The 17173-nt window shown below is 37.7% G+C and overlaps 1 protein-coding gene across 5 annotated transcripts in view; it reads right to left on the bottom strand.

Moving 5' to 3' along the window:
- The window catches only part of LOC145256420 (UDP-glucuronosyltransferase 2B20-like), a 154172-nt gene that overhangs the window by 54024 nt on the left and 82975 nt on the right, over nucleotides 1–17173 (bottom strand). The window contains exon 2 of one of the 5 annotated variants that reach the window (XM_080115304.1): nucleotides 11201–13071. The exons of 3 other annotated variants lie outside the window; for them this stretch is intronic. In XM_080115304.1, the coding sequence (XP_079971430.1) occupies nucleotides 11668–13068 (1401 nt within the window). In that variant the 5' untranslated portion in view covers nucleotides 13069–13071 and the 3' untranslated portion in view covers nucleotides 11201–11667. One more of the 5 variants, XR_013863989.1, reaches the window with a different exon arrangement.

Here is a 17173-nt window from a genome sequence, read left to right as displayed (position 1 = left end):
CAAATGTTTCATTAAATGTTTGTCCAATTATATTTTGATCAATTTATATACAATAAATGTTTTGGTTTTGTTTCGGTTTTCTAATGGCGCTCGCCCAGTTTAAAACCTGATGAATATGTCATGTGATATTCTATTTTTAATAACCGAAAATGTTCCAAGGAAAACTTTCCCGTTCTCATTAATTAAATCGAAATATTTCGAATTTAACGAGTCTCGGAATAGACACCCCAAACCTCCCCATGATAAGAACGGCTTTCTAAACAGACAACCCATAACCGTGTCAGCATACTCGGAAACCTATAGAAGGTGACATGTCGAATGTGAACCATGGTTTTGCCGTAATGTAATAATGTACCGGCATATCATTCTATGCAGAAATTCCTAAGCTCCTTTCACACTAAGTAATTAAGGTGACTGAAATCGGAATTCGAAGAGTAAGGACAAAACTTAATTTCCCCAAGGGAACAAAGTGTTTGTAAACGTGAGTTGCTTTTAGCTATATCGTAACGATGTTTACAATCGCAATGTAAATGGAAAAATGAGAACATGAAAGACACGAAACGAAAGCATACGAAACGAAATAATGACGCATATAGAAATGCATTGTTTCCATATTTAGTATTTCTCGATCCGACTCGTTAAATATTTTAAAGCACTCATAAATTGATTTGTTACGAAGCGAGATTGATTTGTTCGTAATCGCTTTACGTGAAAATTTGACATTCTACATTTTGTAATGCTATAACGGGAAAATTAATAGTTTAGGAAAAACGGAAACAGAAAAAGAAAGTATTGAACGAAACGAAACTAACCGAAAATGAAATGATATATTATATGGTAATGAAAAAAGAAGAAAAGAAAAGGAATCACCAAGAAAAGGAGAGAACCGTTTTTTTTTCTGGTGTAATAATGTTTCGAAATAAATTGTAAATAAGCAATGTATAATTAGGCGTGGCGCGTTTCCCACAATAGGAAGCATTCTTGTATGCAGCTACAAAACCCGAAATCGGTGTGCGTTCGTATTAGTCCCTCGTGAACGATGAAGCGGCGGTATAAATGGGGACCAGGAAAAGGAGGAAATAAATAGAGATAAAATATTTTACAACTTCCATTGATTTTTACAGGTTTTGGCAGTGAACGCTCACCAGAAAAAATATAGGAATGTACGATTATCGAGCAAGTGTACAGGTAATAGGCCTATAGCACACATCAGATAATGTGCTGCAGTTTGTGCATATTACATTTGCATGAAATGTCTTGAGTTTTAATCCTATTAAGGTCAAACTCAGAGGGGAAAATGAATTCATCTTATTTATATAGAGATAGAACGACATTTGAGACACATTAATTTGTACTATTAAAACATTAGAGTTAATCCGATGAGCGCTATCATCTTCATTGTCATGACCTACAGAGGAAGTGGTTTCGATTTCACCCCCTATTCGCCAAGTACTAACACCGTCATCCACTTACACCGCGTATTTATACTTACAACGGACTTATATTTAGACCCCTATTACACACAGCATTTACCTTGCTTCCTTCTACACTAAAAATACTAACGTCTCTCCATACTGGATCCTCACATTTTGATTGGCTGACACTACACATTGCAATATTCATGGATTATTGGAATAATTACATTCCCTTTACTTAACGAAGACTACACCACCTTGACATTATAGCTAACTATCGCAATCGAACAGTTCGCTATGTTATTTCCCTTTTTTTTTCTGGGATTATTTACATTTACATGCTTTCTGCTTTATTATACTTTTTTCTTTGCTAAACACGGACTCAGTTTCGTTACATTTCCGAACTCTATCGTATCGGCAATGTGTGTGTGAGAGAGACAGAGAGAGAGACAGAGAGAGGGAGAGAGAAAGAGAGAGACAGAGACAGAGATAATGGAATACTGAAGCTGAGTTGATCAACATTTCTTTCCCTTAGTTTATATATATATATATATATATATATATATATATATATATATATATATATATATATATTAATCACAGAAATATAGACTAAACTAGTAGGGATACCTGACGTTGTTATAGATTGAATGAGCATTAACAAATATTTCACTTTCCCGTAGTTTTATAGTCATCGAAATCAGTGAAATCCCCATTTTTCAATGAAATCCATTGATTGCCTGCTCTTGTTTGTTTGTTTTTTATTTTGCTCAACACACACTCCAAACACCCGGGAAATGCCAAGCACCCAGGCTACTTCTTTTCTAAATCTTTTAAAGCAATCAACGTGATCGAATCAACGTATAATGAGAGAGGAAAAGAGTTATGAAAAGAAATCTAATAAGAAATAGTTCATTTAATTGCAATTTGTGGCAAATTAAAATTATTTAAATGAAAGTTCATTGAACATAGTTCAATCCCCAAACCAAAGAATATCTATTACTATATAATAGGAACTTTGTGTGTAAGAGGGAGGGAGGGAGAATGAGAGAGAGAGAGAGAGAGAGAGAGAGAGAGAGAGCGCAAAAACGGCTGGATCGTTTTTTTTGGAAATTTCACGGAAAGGTACTTTATGTGTCTGGAAGTGGTGCATCTGATCAGTATTAATCGAAAATCGATAAAAGAACAAACCCAAAACCTAACATCACAAGTGGATTTGAGAAGTTTAATTACCGAACAAGCAGAAAGGCCTAGCCTATTAAATCCACTGTAGATCCTATTATAAGACAGGAGCGCGTTTGAAATGAATGTTTCTTTTTAAAGCACAAGTGAACCATGATACTTGACTTTTGTACGTTTAACTTTAATTCAAGTGATTATGGAAACAATTGTATAAAATGAACAGTTGGTTCTTTTATTAGACAGGGGCGCGTTCGAAATGAATCTTTCTGTTTAGATCGCAATTAAACAGTGATACTTGACTTTTGCATTTTAAATTTTAAGTGAAGCCATTATTTACGTATAATTTTATAATATCAGCAGTAGGTTCTCTACAGTGCAATGTACTACCATGTATTGTGGACTAGATCACTACGAGGAGACATGTGGAGCCTTTTCCCGGTTCACTGCGAAGGTCATTCACTAGAGTAAGCAATCAATCGATTTCATTGAAGAAATGGCAATTTCACCGATTTCGATGACAATAAAAGTATGGGAGAGTTAAACATTTGTTGATCATCATTCAATCCCTGACAATATCGGGTATCCTTGCTAGTTTAGTATATATTTCTGTGATTAAAATATATATGAAAAAAAAATAAGGAAAAAGAAATGTTGATTAACATTTGGTCTTCCATTCTGTCTCCCCCTCTCCCTCTCTCCCCTCTCCACCCTCTTTCTCTTTATTTCTCTCTCTCTCTCTCTCTCTCTCTCTCTCTCTCTCTCTCTATATATATATATATATATATATATATATAATATAAAGCTGAATATCTGTGTGTGTGTGTTTGTGTGTTTGTATGTGTGTGTGTGTGTGTATGTGTGTGTGTGTGTGTGTGTGACTGGTCACGAATAGGCTCCTATATGGTTGACTGTTATAAAAAACTGATTACATATAATGATAGAAGATGTATCGAGACACAGGAATGGGTATGTTTGATCCTGCAGAACGGTGGTTCATTAAAATTGTGGGGTCTGCGTTCGCGCCTGGTCCACAAAGTATGGAAATAAAAAATTTAAAAATTAAAAAAAATGTTTACAAGTGTTTTTGACATAGATGTACATAATAATAAGTATGTTTTAACTTAAATAGGGATGGTATAATAAAATTGGGGGGTCTCTGTTCCCACCTGGCCTCCATAGAATGGAAATAGGCACAAACTTTAATAAAGACTTTTTTATATCTATCTGCGTAAGTATACTTTGATAATTATGTTTCAGTTTGAAGAAATATGGTATAATAAAATTATTGGGTGTTCATTCGCGCCTGACCTCCATAGAATGGAAATATGTCACAAAGTTTAACAAGGTTTTTTAATATAGATCCACAGAATATTGTGATAAGTGTTTCAGTGTGAACAGGTATGGTATAATAAATTATGGGGTTTATCTATTTCATTTTTACTTTCATCATATTTTGCTTTGGCTTTGATATCCCCGAATTCGAAGCTATCTCTTTACAACCCTTCCTTTTCATAACCTATCATACTTTAATAAATCAGAGTCCATTTTCTGTGGGCTGTTTTTGAACCCAGTCAACGACGGGTACTTTTGCTAGTATATATATATATATATATATATATATATATATATATATAAATTAATGAAAACAAAGGGATGTAGTGTTTACCTAATATACGCAATGGTAAACTTCAAAGTAATATAAATAACAGTATTTATATATAGAAAATGTAATCCCAATCGAATTAAAAAAGCTCAATACACAATAGAGAGTAGAGCTTATTATAAGAAAAAGAAAATTAAAACTGTAAGTTGAACTTTACAATCAAAATTTATTATTTGACTGAATACTCTAAAAACAATTTACAAAGTCCTCAATCCGCGGTGTTTCAAAGAAAGCTATTCTTGTTATTCTTCTCATCAGAAGACATAAATAAATCAACAAATTATATTTGTAGCAATGCTAGAATTTGCTAGTTAAGACATTAAATGAAACTGCAATTTATTGTAGTTATAAATTGCCAAATAAAAAAGTGAAAAAATGTTGGATATGTAATATATATATATATATATGTATATATATATATATATATATATATATATATATATATATATATATATATATATAAACAAACCGCGCATAATAGTTCAGCTTGCATGAAAATCCTCTCCAGTTGATCCGAAATGCAAAATACTACTTTAGAGAGAATGGATTCCAAAATAAGTCCAGCGTAACGATGCATATAATCCGATTGGAAATTTTTCAAAACAGCTGAAATAATGAAAATTGTTTTCTTCTGGGCAATGCAGTAGCCCAAAGAGAAGTCTGCTCCCAGTCAAATGGGACCTAATAGTAAAAAGAGAGAAAACCAGTATGAGATCCTTCATCATCGGCTTAATTAGAAAAAGTGATTTCAAATTAAATTTTAAAGTAATTAAGTTTAGGCTAAGCGGGGTGGGGTAAAAGTCCGTGAAAGCTCATATTACTCTGACCGGAAACTGTCTAGGAAGAACGAAACAGATCTTTCTATAACGTGTTAAATTCGATGTCATTATTAAAACATTTTAGGAGTGAGAATAATAAAATTTTAAGTGTTGCAGAATCATAGCTTAATAAGGCTGTCGAAAAGACATGATGATGATAAAGATGACGAAATAATAATAATAATAATAATAATAATAATAAATTCAAAGTAATTCTAATAATAATATAGTCAATGATCATGGGTAATAATAATAATAATAATAATAATAATAATAATAATAATAATAATAATAATAATAATAATAATAAATTCAAAGTAATTCTAATAATAATATAGTCAATGATCATGGTAATAATAATAATAATAATAATAATAATAATAATAATAGTAGTAGTAAATTAGTAATTATAGTAACAAATTTAGTAATAAGTATAAAAAATTTAGTAATAATGATAAAAACGGTAATAAAGATGGTGATAATAATATTTATAACAGTAGCAACAGTGATAGTGACACGAATGTTGATGTCAATCATATACCTATATTTATAAAAGGTAAATATATATATATATATATACATATCCAACATTTTTTCACTTTTTATTTGGCAAATGTGTATTATTTATTTAGGTTGGATTTTACGCTTACATACGAGTGACTGTCGGTTAATTGTTATAGATTTCCATCTATAATACAAATCTCACTTGTCTGTTCAAATTTATGTATGTATGTATGTATGTATGTCTGCCTAGAACTTTCGACAGAGGCGACGGATTTTCACGAGATCGAAATCGTTTTGAAACTCGACTCTTCGGATGACAAATACCGAAAAATTAGCTAAAAAAATTCATTCTTTCACCCTCAACTGGGCACTTTTCTACAGTGAGGGGTCGCTTTTTTCGCCGATCTTTTCGAAAGTCATCCTGCCTGCCCGCCTACTACAACCTTTTTTTATTTTGCTTAACACACACCTACAAACATCCGGGCAACGCCGGTCACCCAAACTAGTCTATATAAGGCAAAACGCCCACGCGCGTTTTTGTATCTCCAAGAAAGCCTTTTTTTCGCGGGGGTTCTCGATGAGGTTACTATTTTGAAGAACTTTCCTTATATTCCCTAGATTGCAATATCTCCAACTTGCAGCTAGAGCAGCAACAGTATCACCAACAGAAACAGCGATTAGAGGAGCAGCAACAACTAACGGTCTCCAACACCAATTGAGACGCGGACCAAGCAGAGAAAAGAATGCTCCTCTGAGGTTGAATCTGCTAGCGAGAGGGAGTGGAAACCAACCTCATCACTCCCTGGTACATTCAAAAGAATAAAAAAGAATGAAAAGGGAGGAAAAGGTGGCCCCACTCCCTGTGAACATACACCACCCCTAACAACAACACAACCCCCAAACCAGACACTGCACCAATACCAGACACTGCACCAACACCAGACACCACACAAACACCAACACCAACACCAACACCAGACACCACACAAACATGTGTCCCCACACCAATTCAATGTGAGCCATCACCCCAGAATTAAAAGAATGAACACAGAAAGGGGAAAGACCCTTTAGCTTCTCCTGCTCACAGACTTACTCCAACAGGGGCCCTCACCTTTGAAACGAGAGAGGAACTGTGCTGTGTAGACCCCCTATTTGTGGCAACGGATTTACCACACCAGCAGAGAAAAAACTTAAAACCTCTGCTGGATTGCAAACAGATAGGGGGAAAAGACGTTAATCCCCCCTCTAATTTCCCGGACGCCCCACTGCTAACAACTTTCGTCAGACTTCCAGAGGCTTGCAAAACCAACTTGTGAACAATGCTGGAGGCCGATGAAGGGGGTGTTCCCTGGACGAACTGTCAAAACAATACAAGGGAAGGGTACCAGTGTTGGTTCATCCGTCACTCTATAGGCTTCTTAAACTGACTTTTTCTTTGGATGTCAGCGACAATTCGAGAGAAGGTCAGGACATGAAAAACGTGAGCACCTTGAGCATTGCATATAATGTCGGCTTCCTTTCCAAGGCTGATTTTGGAGTTGAGTGTGACACACCTTAAGGTAGGTACCATGGCTTTGAATTTGGCTAGTCTGAATGCGAGGGTCTTGAGATCATCGAGCTTGGTGGCTCGCATCCGGCATGACCTCTTATCCCTGGGAGTGGATGTGGCTGCGATTCAGGAGACGAATATCGTTTCTTCTGTGGACTGTCAGGTGCTAGCCGAGATTTTGAGGTTTTCTCAGCATATGGCAGCCTGCAGGGGAAGGGAGTCTTCTTGCTGGTTAAACGTACTCTGTCCGCGACGGTCGACGTTGCTCATAGGGATTTGGAGAGTAGGCTGGTCATGGCCAATATTGCCGAAAAGATTCTGTGTTTCGGGTGATTGCGGTTCACGTGCCCAGCACCGCTTGTGGAAGCATCTCATTCTTCAGTCAGCGCGATACGTTCGGAAGCGAGTAGTGCTAATGGGAGATTAGAATGCCATCTTAGACCCTGAGGAGATAGACAAGGTAGGAGGGTCGGAGAGGTGCGAGTTCAGCCTGGCTGATCTGGTGGCTAAATGCGGTCTGGTCGAGCATCCGGAGCAGGAAATGTGGACATGGACCAATAGCGTTTCCTCCTATTCAAATACTTCTTTGGACAGGATGTTAGTTAGGAGTGGCGAAGTAGACTTCCTATCCTGTCCCACGTTCACTTGGCTAGGCCAGACGGGCCATAAACTAGTTATTGCCTGGCTGAAGCTAGGAAATAGGCCTAAGTTAGTGGGGTACTGAAAGTTAAACACCTCCCTTCGAAGATACAAGACTTCCAGGATAAGTTAAGAAAATTCATTAAAAAGGCACTAGTGTTGGTGCTTACCAGGAGTAAGTGGTGGTTAGGTCTTAACGCCAAGATCAGAAGCTTCTCCAACAAGTACGCTCAGCAACTCACACTAGATAAGGCCAAGTCTAAGAAGCAGCTAGAGCAGAAACTATCGCGGGTTATGGTGGAGGCTGATAGGGTTAGTCAGAAACTAGCTAAACATGACCTTCTACGCAAGACTAGCGAGCGTTACGAAGGCCAAGTAGTAATAGCTAGGCTAAGAAAGATCGGTAACAGAGCAGTCATTTCTGATGTGGACGTACATCCTGAGGTTTCTAGGCGTAGCTTGGACAAGTACATTAGTAAAGTAAAACATCCAGATGGACGCACCTTGGAATTGACTCGGGAGATCTGCGATGGGTTTTGAGAACATTTTGAGGAGCGTTTTAAGTAGCAGCCCGATCTTCAGGTCCTTGAGGTTAGTGGCTATTTGGTCGACTCTCACCGTCTCGAGGTAGTCAGAGAAGTTAGTTGCGAAGGCCGGGTGATGGAGTTGGAGGTTGTTACATGCTGAAGCTGGTCAGCTGTGACAGATTGCCAGGACTCTATGGTCTGTCAAACGAATTGTATTTGACGCTGCCCCCCCCCATGTTTCTGCGTCTTCTGACAGATGTGTTCAACCATTGGTTTGCTCAGGGATCCATCCCGGGGCAAATCACCAAAGGAGTGATCACATTGCCGAGGAAAGGTGACCGGCATAGCGGGGAAGAATTAGACGACTACAGGCTAAACACAGAGTTGAAGATTTTGGCCAAGATCTTGTCGAATCGGCTCCAGGTTGTTATCGGTGACTTGATCGAACTGGAGCAGAACTACGCTGTAAAGTGGATATACATTCAGAATAACTTGCACCTGATATGCACGATCGTAGATGGGGGATAGAAGACGACTCTGAAGCCGTGCTGGTCAATTTAACTTGAACTAACTTAAACAACTTAAACATAGAAACTTGCCTTTTATTTAATGTTAGTTTTCGTTTGAAATATTCATTTTTGCTCGACAACTCTGGATATTTAGTTGTTAAGTGTCGTTTCAGTTTCTCCCTACAAATAATAAACAAAGGTGAAGGACACTCTGGGTTTCCTGTTCAAGTAAATCGCATGGCAATGCAATTTTCACAATATTGACGAACTTTAAGTTGTAGATTTATTCCATTATTTTTTGATAATTTCGACGGGGCTGCCACTTCAATAGACTGCTCCATATCTTGTGTCTGTTCATTCCCATCTACCTTGCGTTTTTTCACAAATCTATCCATGATTATAAATCTGTAAACAAAATTTTATATGTACTGTTAGCACCAAAAGAACTGCGCTAAATTTAGTGATGAAAATAAAAAAATGAACGGAAAGAGAAAAGGATACCTCTTATCAAGTCACGTATGGAATTCACATGGAAATAACAAGACAAATTCGGAGTGAGAATTTTGGAGGTAAAAATTAATACTAGCTAAGAAACGGAAAGGCGCTTATGTCAACAGAACTCCAATCTGAGGGAGATAACCAGCATATATATAGCAAAAATAAGCATATTTTCCTAGGTATAATTTGGGACGCTGAAATAATCAGAAAATGAAAGAATGTTATATGAAAAAAAAAAATGATTACACGAATACTAAAGGCGAGTAATGGAAAGTTTTTTATCTGGCGCAAATGTGTTTCGCTATGGTGAATCTCGTATTTTTTCGTCCAGTTTTTATTGGGTGCACATGTATTTCGCTAGTGGTGTAGCATTTTGCTAGTGGAAGCCACGTTTTCTCACATCCAACGTGACCGTCGACTTCTCACAGTAAGAACGATTAACAGAAGACCCTCCTTCCGGCTGACCCTTTGCGCATGTCTTAAATCAGAAAAGGTGAGGGGGACTTCTTCAAGGATGTACACGTTCACTACTGTCTCGATGGGCGAGGAGACGGTGTTCATGTTATTTAGACGTTTCAGTTTCTTCTTTCACGCTGGTCCCTCTTCCTTCTCCTTCCTCTCTCAGCATCATGTTACCCTCTCTTTCTCTCCATATAAAACTGCCTTGCTGACAACAGGCACAAGACTGACATTGACTGTAATAAGAATATATAAATTCTGAAAATTGAATTTAACTTTCAGTTTATTTGTTCCTTTTTCTAATTTAAAGATTGTGGATCCCCTGAACTGTACTGGCGGAACCCTAGGGTTCCGCGGAACCCCGGTTGACAAACTGATATACACTCTCTAAGAGAAGCGCTAATATAAACCCACACATTGGCATCTACACATACGTAAACGAACACAGCACCAGCCAAAATGAACACGTCTTCCCAATTGGTCTTTACACGGAAAGCAATGAAAACAAGAATGTTCGAACACTTATTTCTGAATAATTCTATTTTTGTTACGTTGTGTGTGTATATGAATATTTTCCATAACGACGTACATGTTGAATAGTGGGTTTATATTTTATCTTTATATTCATGTATGTGTAAATTCGTGTATGTATATACGTCGTGTCATTTAGTCGATCGTCTAGTGTATATATTTTTACATTTATGCAACAGTTCTAACAGACTAATAGACGTGGACCTATCGAAACAGTTGTAGACAAACAGTTCTTTTTAACAGATGTAAATAACCCAACACACACCTGAATTATTTACGAACATGTATTTTCATGATTTCAGCTGACATCTTCAAAGATTACATCATTTTTACATCTTGGCTGGCTGAGGAAACGCCGTTCCCTGCGTCATGGAGAGACCAACTTCCCCTTGAGTCGTCCGTTCTCTCTGATGTCCAGCTCATGACTGACTAGAAATCCCCAAATCTACATCTCATTACGTGTCTCAGACCAACAGCTGATGTAACCTCAATCTAGTTATTTGTTTATGCAAATCAAAAATCATATTTACATCTATTTTCACATTCCTTTGTAGCGATATTATTATTTGCTGTCAATCACTTTTTCCCAATCTAATTGTTTATTTTTCTAATCAAATAATAATCGATCCAGCGATCCGATGTCGCTCGAATCAATAAATAATAATAATAATAATAATAATAATAATAATAATAATAATAATAATAATAATAATGTTTTGGCCCTTGACCCTGCTTGCCACAGTTAACACATATACTACGCTATGATCACAGACAAAGGGTCACAACATTACATCTTATTATCTAAGCAAGTAACTAAATAAACAATTATTGCGTACAGTATAGTTCATATTTTGCAATCTATCTGCACGCCAGTACTTATAGTAACAACAACGAAAACGACGAATATTTTTTTTATTCAATTTTAGTTTTTTATTCGAGCAAAATATAGTAAAATATTTCTGCGCAAAGAAATATGCGAGAGATCAACACCTAATACAAACTGTAATAACAATATCAAGCATTAAATATTATGCTTAAATATTAATACTAAGTCCATTCTATTGTATTTTATATAAATATATGTTGTTGTTTTTGCTTTATGGATTTTAGACGGTTAACTATTGTGGACGTCCGTTCTTGTTAAAATATCAACTAAAATTTTTACTAAGGCTTTCTTTAAACTGTGACAAAAATTTAATGTTTTCTGAATAAATAAAATAATACATGCTTCTTTGTTTAGGTTTCGCTTCAACAGTATTCGAACACGGTACGCCGAATTCACATTTAAAAATCAGTGATCACTATATGATCGCGAAGTTTCTTTTTTTTCTGAATATAACGTAATAAAAGAATTTCATCACACCATCATTATTTTATTCAGTTTTCGTTTTCCTAACACTGTAAAATTTAATAAAGCATTTCCTTATAATACAATATGCGAGAGCAAAACTGCCAATACAGGCCGTAACGACAACGGCCAAAACATCAAGCATTAAAAACTCATAAAGGGGAACATCTTGAAGTTCCGAGCGCAAATGGTCGCCGCCATATTTGATGACCTCATTCACATAACGGGCCGCTCTTTGTGACGGCAGTTCGTTGCGTGATCGAAAAATCTCGCTTGCCCTGGCGATGTTTGCTTTGTAAACTGGGTTTTCAATGACTTCTTTGATGTTTTTTACGAAATCATCAACCGTGAAATTTTTTATATCCATCGTAATCGCATATCCTTTTTCTTCCAAAGACCGACCATTGTATATCTGATCGCAAATACGTGGAAAACAAATTAGAGGAATTCCATGGTAGAGGCTTTCATACTGACCACTGTTGCCACAATGAGAGATAAACAGTTTCGTATTTGGCTGACCTAAAAGGTCATTCTGTGGCAGCCATTTTCTTATCAGGACATTTCGGTGAGAAGTGGAAAAATTTGAATGTTTCCAAACGACGTCGTATTTAATCTTACTAAACGCATCCGCCATTTTATTTAAGCTCATGTCCCAATTGACAACCGTCCCTGGGGATACAACAATGATTCCATTTTTGGAAGCTTTAACGAAATCCTTAATTTCTCCATGAAGAGGTTCTGCCGGTCGAACAGCTAATCCACCAATGTATTTCACATTCAGAAGCGCTGGTAACGGAACATGAAGAAAATGGTCAGAATCAATAATATATAGTTGAGCTTGCCGTATAAGATCATCAAAAGAAATATTCGGCCGTTCGGGTGCATAGTCTTTTACTTTTCTACCCGGCGAACCGGCAGCTGGGTTAATATAATCCTGTAGATGTGTCCAGACGTTCCGGAGTTTCATGGAAAATGTCGTTATCTTTGCTCGGTTTATGGAAAAATGTGGGGTGATTGAAATTGCCCAGGGTGTCCGATGGATATTGATCTGATTGTGTAGACCGACAAGAACGAACGGTATTTTTAGTCTGTAAGCAAAGACAGCAAAAGGGTTGCTGACGAAATTAGCATCAATAATCGCCAACGAAGTATTGATCGATTTCAGCTTCGATAAAAGATTTTCATTTAGAAGGTAACGTTCGTAGAGCTTATGTAGAGTCTCGAAAGACTCTTTAAGTGAATACTTTTCTTGATCTTCTAAAACTTGTGTAACCTTTGCGGTAAATATTATAAACTCTGGATAATCACTGATGGTGAAGAAGTTGATTCCTTTTTTTGGGGGACCAAATTTTCCAGCATATTTTCCGGTTATCGTGATGAAACTAGTGTGACCATACTGGACCAATTGCTCGGCTATTCTGACCATTGGCTGTAAGTGACCATAGTATGGCAAAGATAAGAACAGAACATTATCCGAACTGACCAGTTGAAAAGATAGAATGCTGAAAATTACAGATTTCAAAATATTTTTCAATTTCATCGTGGCCGGCTCAAAACGATTCCTTGAACAAAAATTTATTCCAGGTTACTCTAAAAAGAAGAAAAAAGAATTTTAAAATATATATTATATGAAAACAGATTCTCAGGCATGCGCATATTCTTTATGCATCTATATTTATACTTATAATGTCCATAGGTCATTAAATTAAAAAATATACACATGTCGCTCCCCATCTGGGATCATCACATTGGTGAAGGGAAAATTATACCCAACTGGCATTAAGGTAAAACGCTCTTTTACTTGATTTCATAAAAAAGTAAATAAACAAAAAACGAAAATTCTATCTATCTATCTATCTATCTATCTATCTATCTATCTATCTATCTACTGTGGTGTTTCATGGTAAACAACTGATGATCCCTAAAAACGTAGGACTATTATTAGTTTGAGAAAGCAGGTTTGTTAAGTGATTGCAAGAGATTAAATGATTTACTGACAAAATAATTTTCCAACGAAGGACTAAAAATTAAACTTTTATAAATTAAAAAAATAGTTTCCAAGGTTAAAAAACAGCTAAGACAATAGGGCAAAAACTAATATCACTAAAGAAATTTTCAAGATAATTATAAACTCTTTTAAACACCCTCACAAATACAGGAGTATCATAAATAAAAATTCCATCCAAATCTCCTTCTCTGCTATGCCTTACTTAGCGTAAACAATTATAAACCCTAACAATAGAAATAAAATCTGGACAACAAAATATTACCAACACCTCAATTATTACCTACTTTAACCGTAACTGCAATTCCCCCCATAATTGCCCACTGGATAACGATTATATACACTCTGAAGTTATATACTTATGCACAGTCACAGAATTGCTTCTTACCACAACAGACAACCCCATGACCCGTCCAACCCCAATAACAAGCACTAGCCAGATTGATACTCCAAACTTAGAAAAAAAATGACACAATTACCGCACAGCTTATCTCGCAACCAGTAAGAATATACCACACAGAATCACCCCATACATAATCCCTGCACACTAGAACTCAACCACACCTCCTACACATATTAGATCCCCGAATATACCACAAGCTACCTCAAAAATATACACAAACATAGGACTATCCGCTTTTCCGATAAAACTTTAATCTCAAACCACCTACGCTCGTTCTCTCGCAAAACGCCTAAGGCGACAACTACCCTAACTAATCTAGTAAGAGACGTAAAAGAAAAAAAATTAATTGTTGCTTAAAATGGAAAATACTAAGGAAATCTAGATCTTGCAGCCCAAGCTCACACTACTGCCTCCTTTGCAATGCAGATGCCACGGCGATTATTACACCACCAAAAATTAAACATCTTGAACTCTAAATAAGAAATTATATCCCGATGTAGGCACAAAAGAAACTTTAAGTAACCCTCTAAACTCTACTGATAAATCTCCTCCAAAGATCAACCGTTTTACATAAACCTTACCTGCCCTCCTTATTACATTTATTCGTTGCTATAAATTGTTGACCCACCCTTCGTACATACCTAGGTTAGCAACTCTCATTTTGCACTGTATATACCACCTTTTATAAGAATTCAACCTGTTAAGTTCTGCCCGACGCTTTGTTTTACCCATTACTTCACTAGATCTCAGCTGTAGGGTATTATTCCCATCACTCTCTCCATCACTATACTATGCCTTAACTATAGAATAGAAACATTACCAGAACACTCTCAGGCCACGCCTGCATACATCCTCCCATCTCCTGACTTCGGACCTGTTAATTTCTTAACCTACACTCCTAAAATAAGCGTCCACACCAAAGAATTTAAAAACAACTCTCTCCCGTAACTCAACCGGCCAAACCACTTAGCCCTCTCGCTACCCGTTACTCTCGGCCATTAGTACACATATTCACCCCTCTTCCTTCTCATTTTCTTGTTCCTCGATTTTACTTGGCTACTGATACTTCTTCAATGTCTGTTAATCCCTTGATTTCAAATTCAATTCCAAGTTAACCGGCGTTGCCCGGTGGAAGCATAATCCCCCCGCCCCTCCTCGTAAAAAATTAAACTACGGTTGTTGATGGTGGTCACTGCCGTCCTTGGCCAATTGCCGACAGTGGCGGCCATGGCGGCCATAGCTGAAATATAAAAAAGGTAAGTTAAGATATGCATAAATGCGGAGGTGGAGCAAATGTAAAAAATTACCTCTCCCCCACAAAGTAAAAACAAATTAAAAAAATTAAAATACAAAGTTATGTGTGTGTAGTCTAGCAAATATGGTAAAAACACAATTTTCCGTAGCCAATATAATTTACGTTTAAACTAAAGCCTATGAAACAAAAATGTAGTAGGCAAAAAATAAATAAATAAATAAATGTTCTGTCAGCAACAGTACAACTTCAAAATAGTCAATATCGCCCACCTCCAGAAGAGACGGAATTCCTGTCCGTGATAACCGTGGTAAAAGAAGACACACTCCAATCGCCAGAAACACCCACACACACAGTTTGCAGGACACTGCCGACTCGTCTCTAGCCTCCTGCTTTTATAGTGGCCGGGAATTATTCATTTGCATAATCACATGAGACAGAAACGTGATTTTCCGAGAGTTGCATGGGGTAAATGCTAATAAAAACCCCCGGACGCCATCTTGGAATTCTCTTTTTCGCCCCAACTGGTGACACAACAGACGTACCCGAGGTAAGCTCTTTTTCCCCTCATTTTAGTTATTGCTACTTCTGCTACACTCCCCCCCCCTGATCTCATGATCACAAATGGGGCAGGGGGGCAGTCGTCTCTGTCTGGTACTTCTCCGAAGAACCGGAGGCAGTACATCCTCCCTGCCATCCTCCTCATCGCCATTATTGCCACCAGTCTGCTCCATAGGCGGTGTTTCACAATCAGGGCAGGGGGGCAGTATTCGTTTCTGTCGGGTACTCCTTCGTAGAGGCAAGACGGGTGGTCCTTCCTCCGCTTCTTCAGTATGTACATTATATGGCTCAAAATCCTCTTCGTCGTCCTGCATCATACTCTCTGTCTTTTCAGAAGACATCATACTGTCTGAGTCTCCCTCTTCCTCCGATGTAACAACATAATGGCGAGGGCGCAAATCCTTCACGTGACGAGGCACACCGTCCACCAAAATCGACTGAGGGCTGATCACCTTGGTCACCTCACCCTTGCCGAACCTCGTGGTACATCGATTTTGCGGTCTTCTGACCCATACGCGATCTCCAACCTGGTAAAAGCTGTTCTTGGGACCTGGGTTTATCTATTTGCTTCCCCACTGAGCAAATTAGGCACAAGGCACTTTTTTTTATGTGGAGATGGAGGGAGGGGGGAGGGAAAGGGGGATCCTGCTCCCGAGAGGTGGGAAATGGGAGCTGGATGGTAACTGTGGTCGTAGGGTGATCCTTGACCAAGTTCGGATATGTGGGGTTACCCCCACATGTGGTCTTTGCTAGTCATAGCTGGTCTTTGCTAGTCTTAGCTTTGCAGCATCTGTCGGAACAGATGGTATTTAGTCGTATCGGCCCCGGACTTGGCATTATCTACTGCCAAGCCCTCATTTGGGGTCCGATACAACTTAGGCACTAAGGCCAGTAAGGGGGAGGTGGGGAAGAAAAACGGGACTTTGCTAAATTTGCTAGCTAAACTTGCGTTGAAAAGCAAGTATTTTATTTAGAAAACCCTATACTAGATTCTATCATAACTCATCCGCCTACATTCTTACCAGGACCTACTTAAAAGAGACAGCTCCCCAGCTTATCGGGATGGCGGGCGACACTCGTACTGTAAAAAGAGAAGAATATGTATGTTATATTCCTAAATACTTAGGAAATAAAGACAAACGTGAGTTACACCGAGTGGTATGTGTAATGGGGTTTATTTATAATACAGAAACGTAAGGCTGCTCGCCTAAGGTAAATAGAAGTACATAGTAACAAGTATGGGGAAGAAAGTCTGATAACCAACACGTAAGACTATCCGTCTTACTGCGACTGCTTGTCTGCCGCTGTCT

Source organism: Euprymna scolopes, chromosome 32, assembly GCF_053919585.1.
Source record: "Euprymna scolopes isolate OS-2025 chromosome 32, ASM5391958v1, whole genome shotgun sequence".
In the NCBI taxonomy this organism is placed as follows: Eukaryota; Metazoa; Mollusca; class Cephalopoda; order Sepiida; family Sepiolidae; genus Euprymna; species Euprymna scolopes.
The sequence above is the reverse complement of the archived record's forward strand: the minus strand, read 5'-3'. Positions and strand labels throughout refer to the sequence as shown.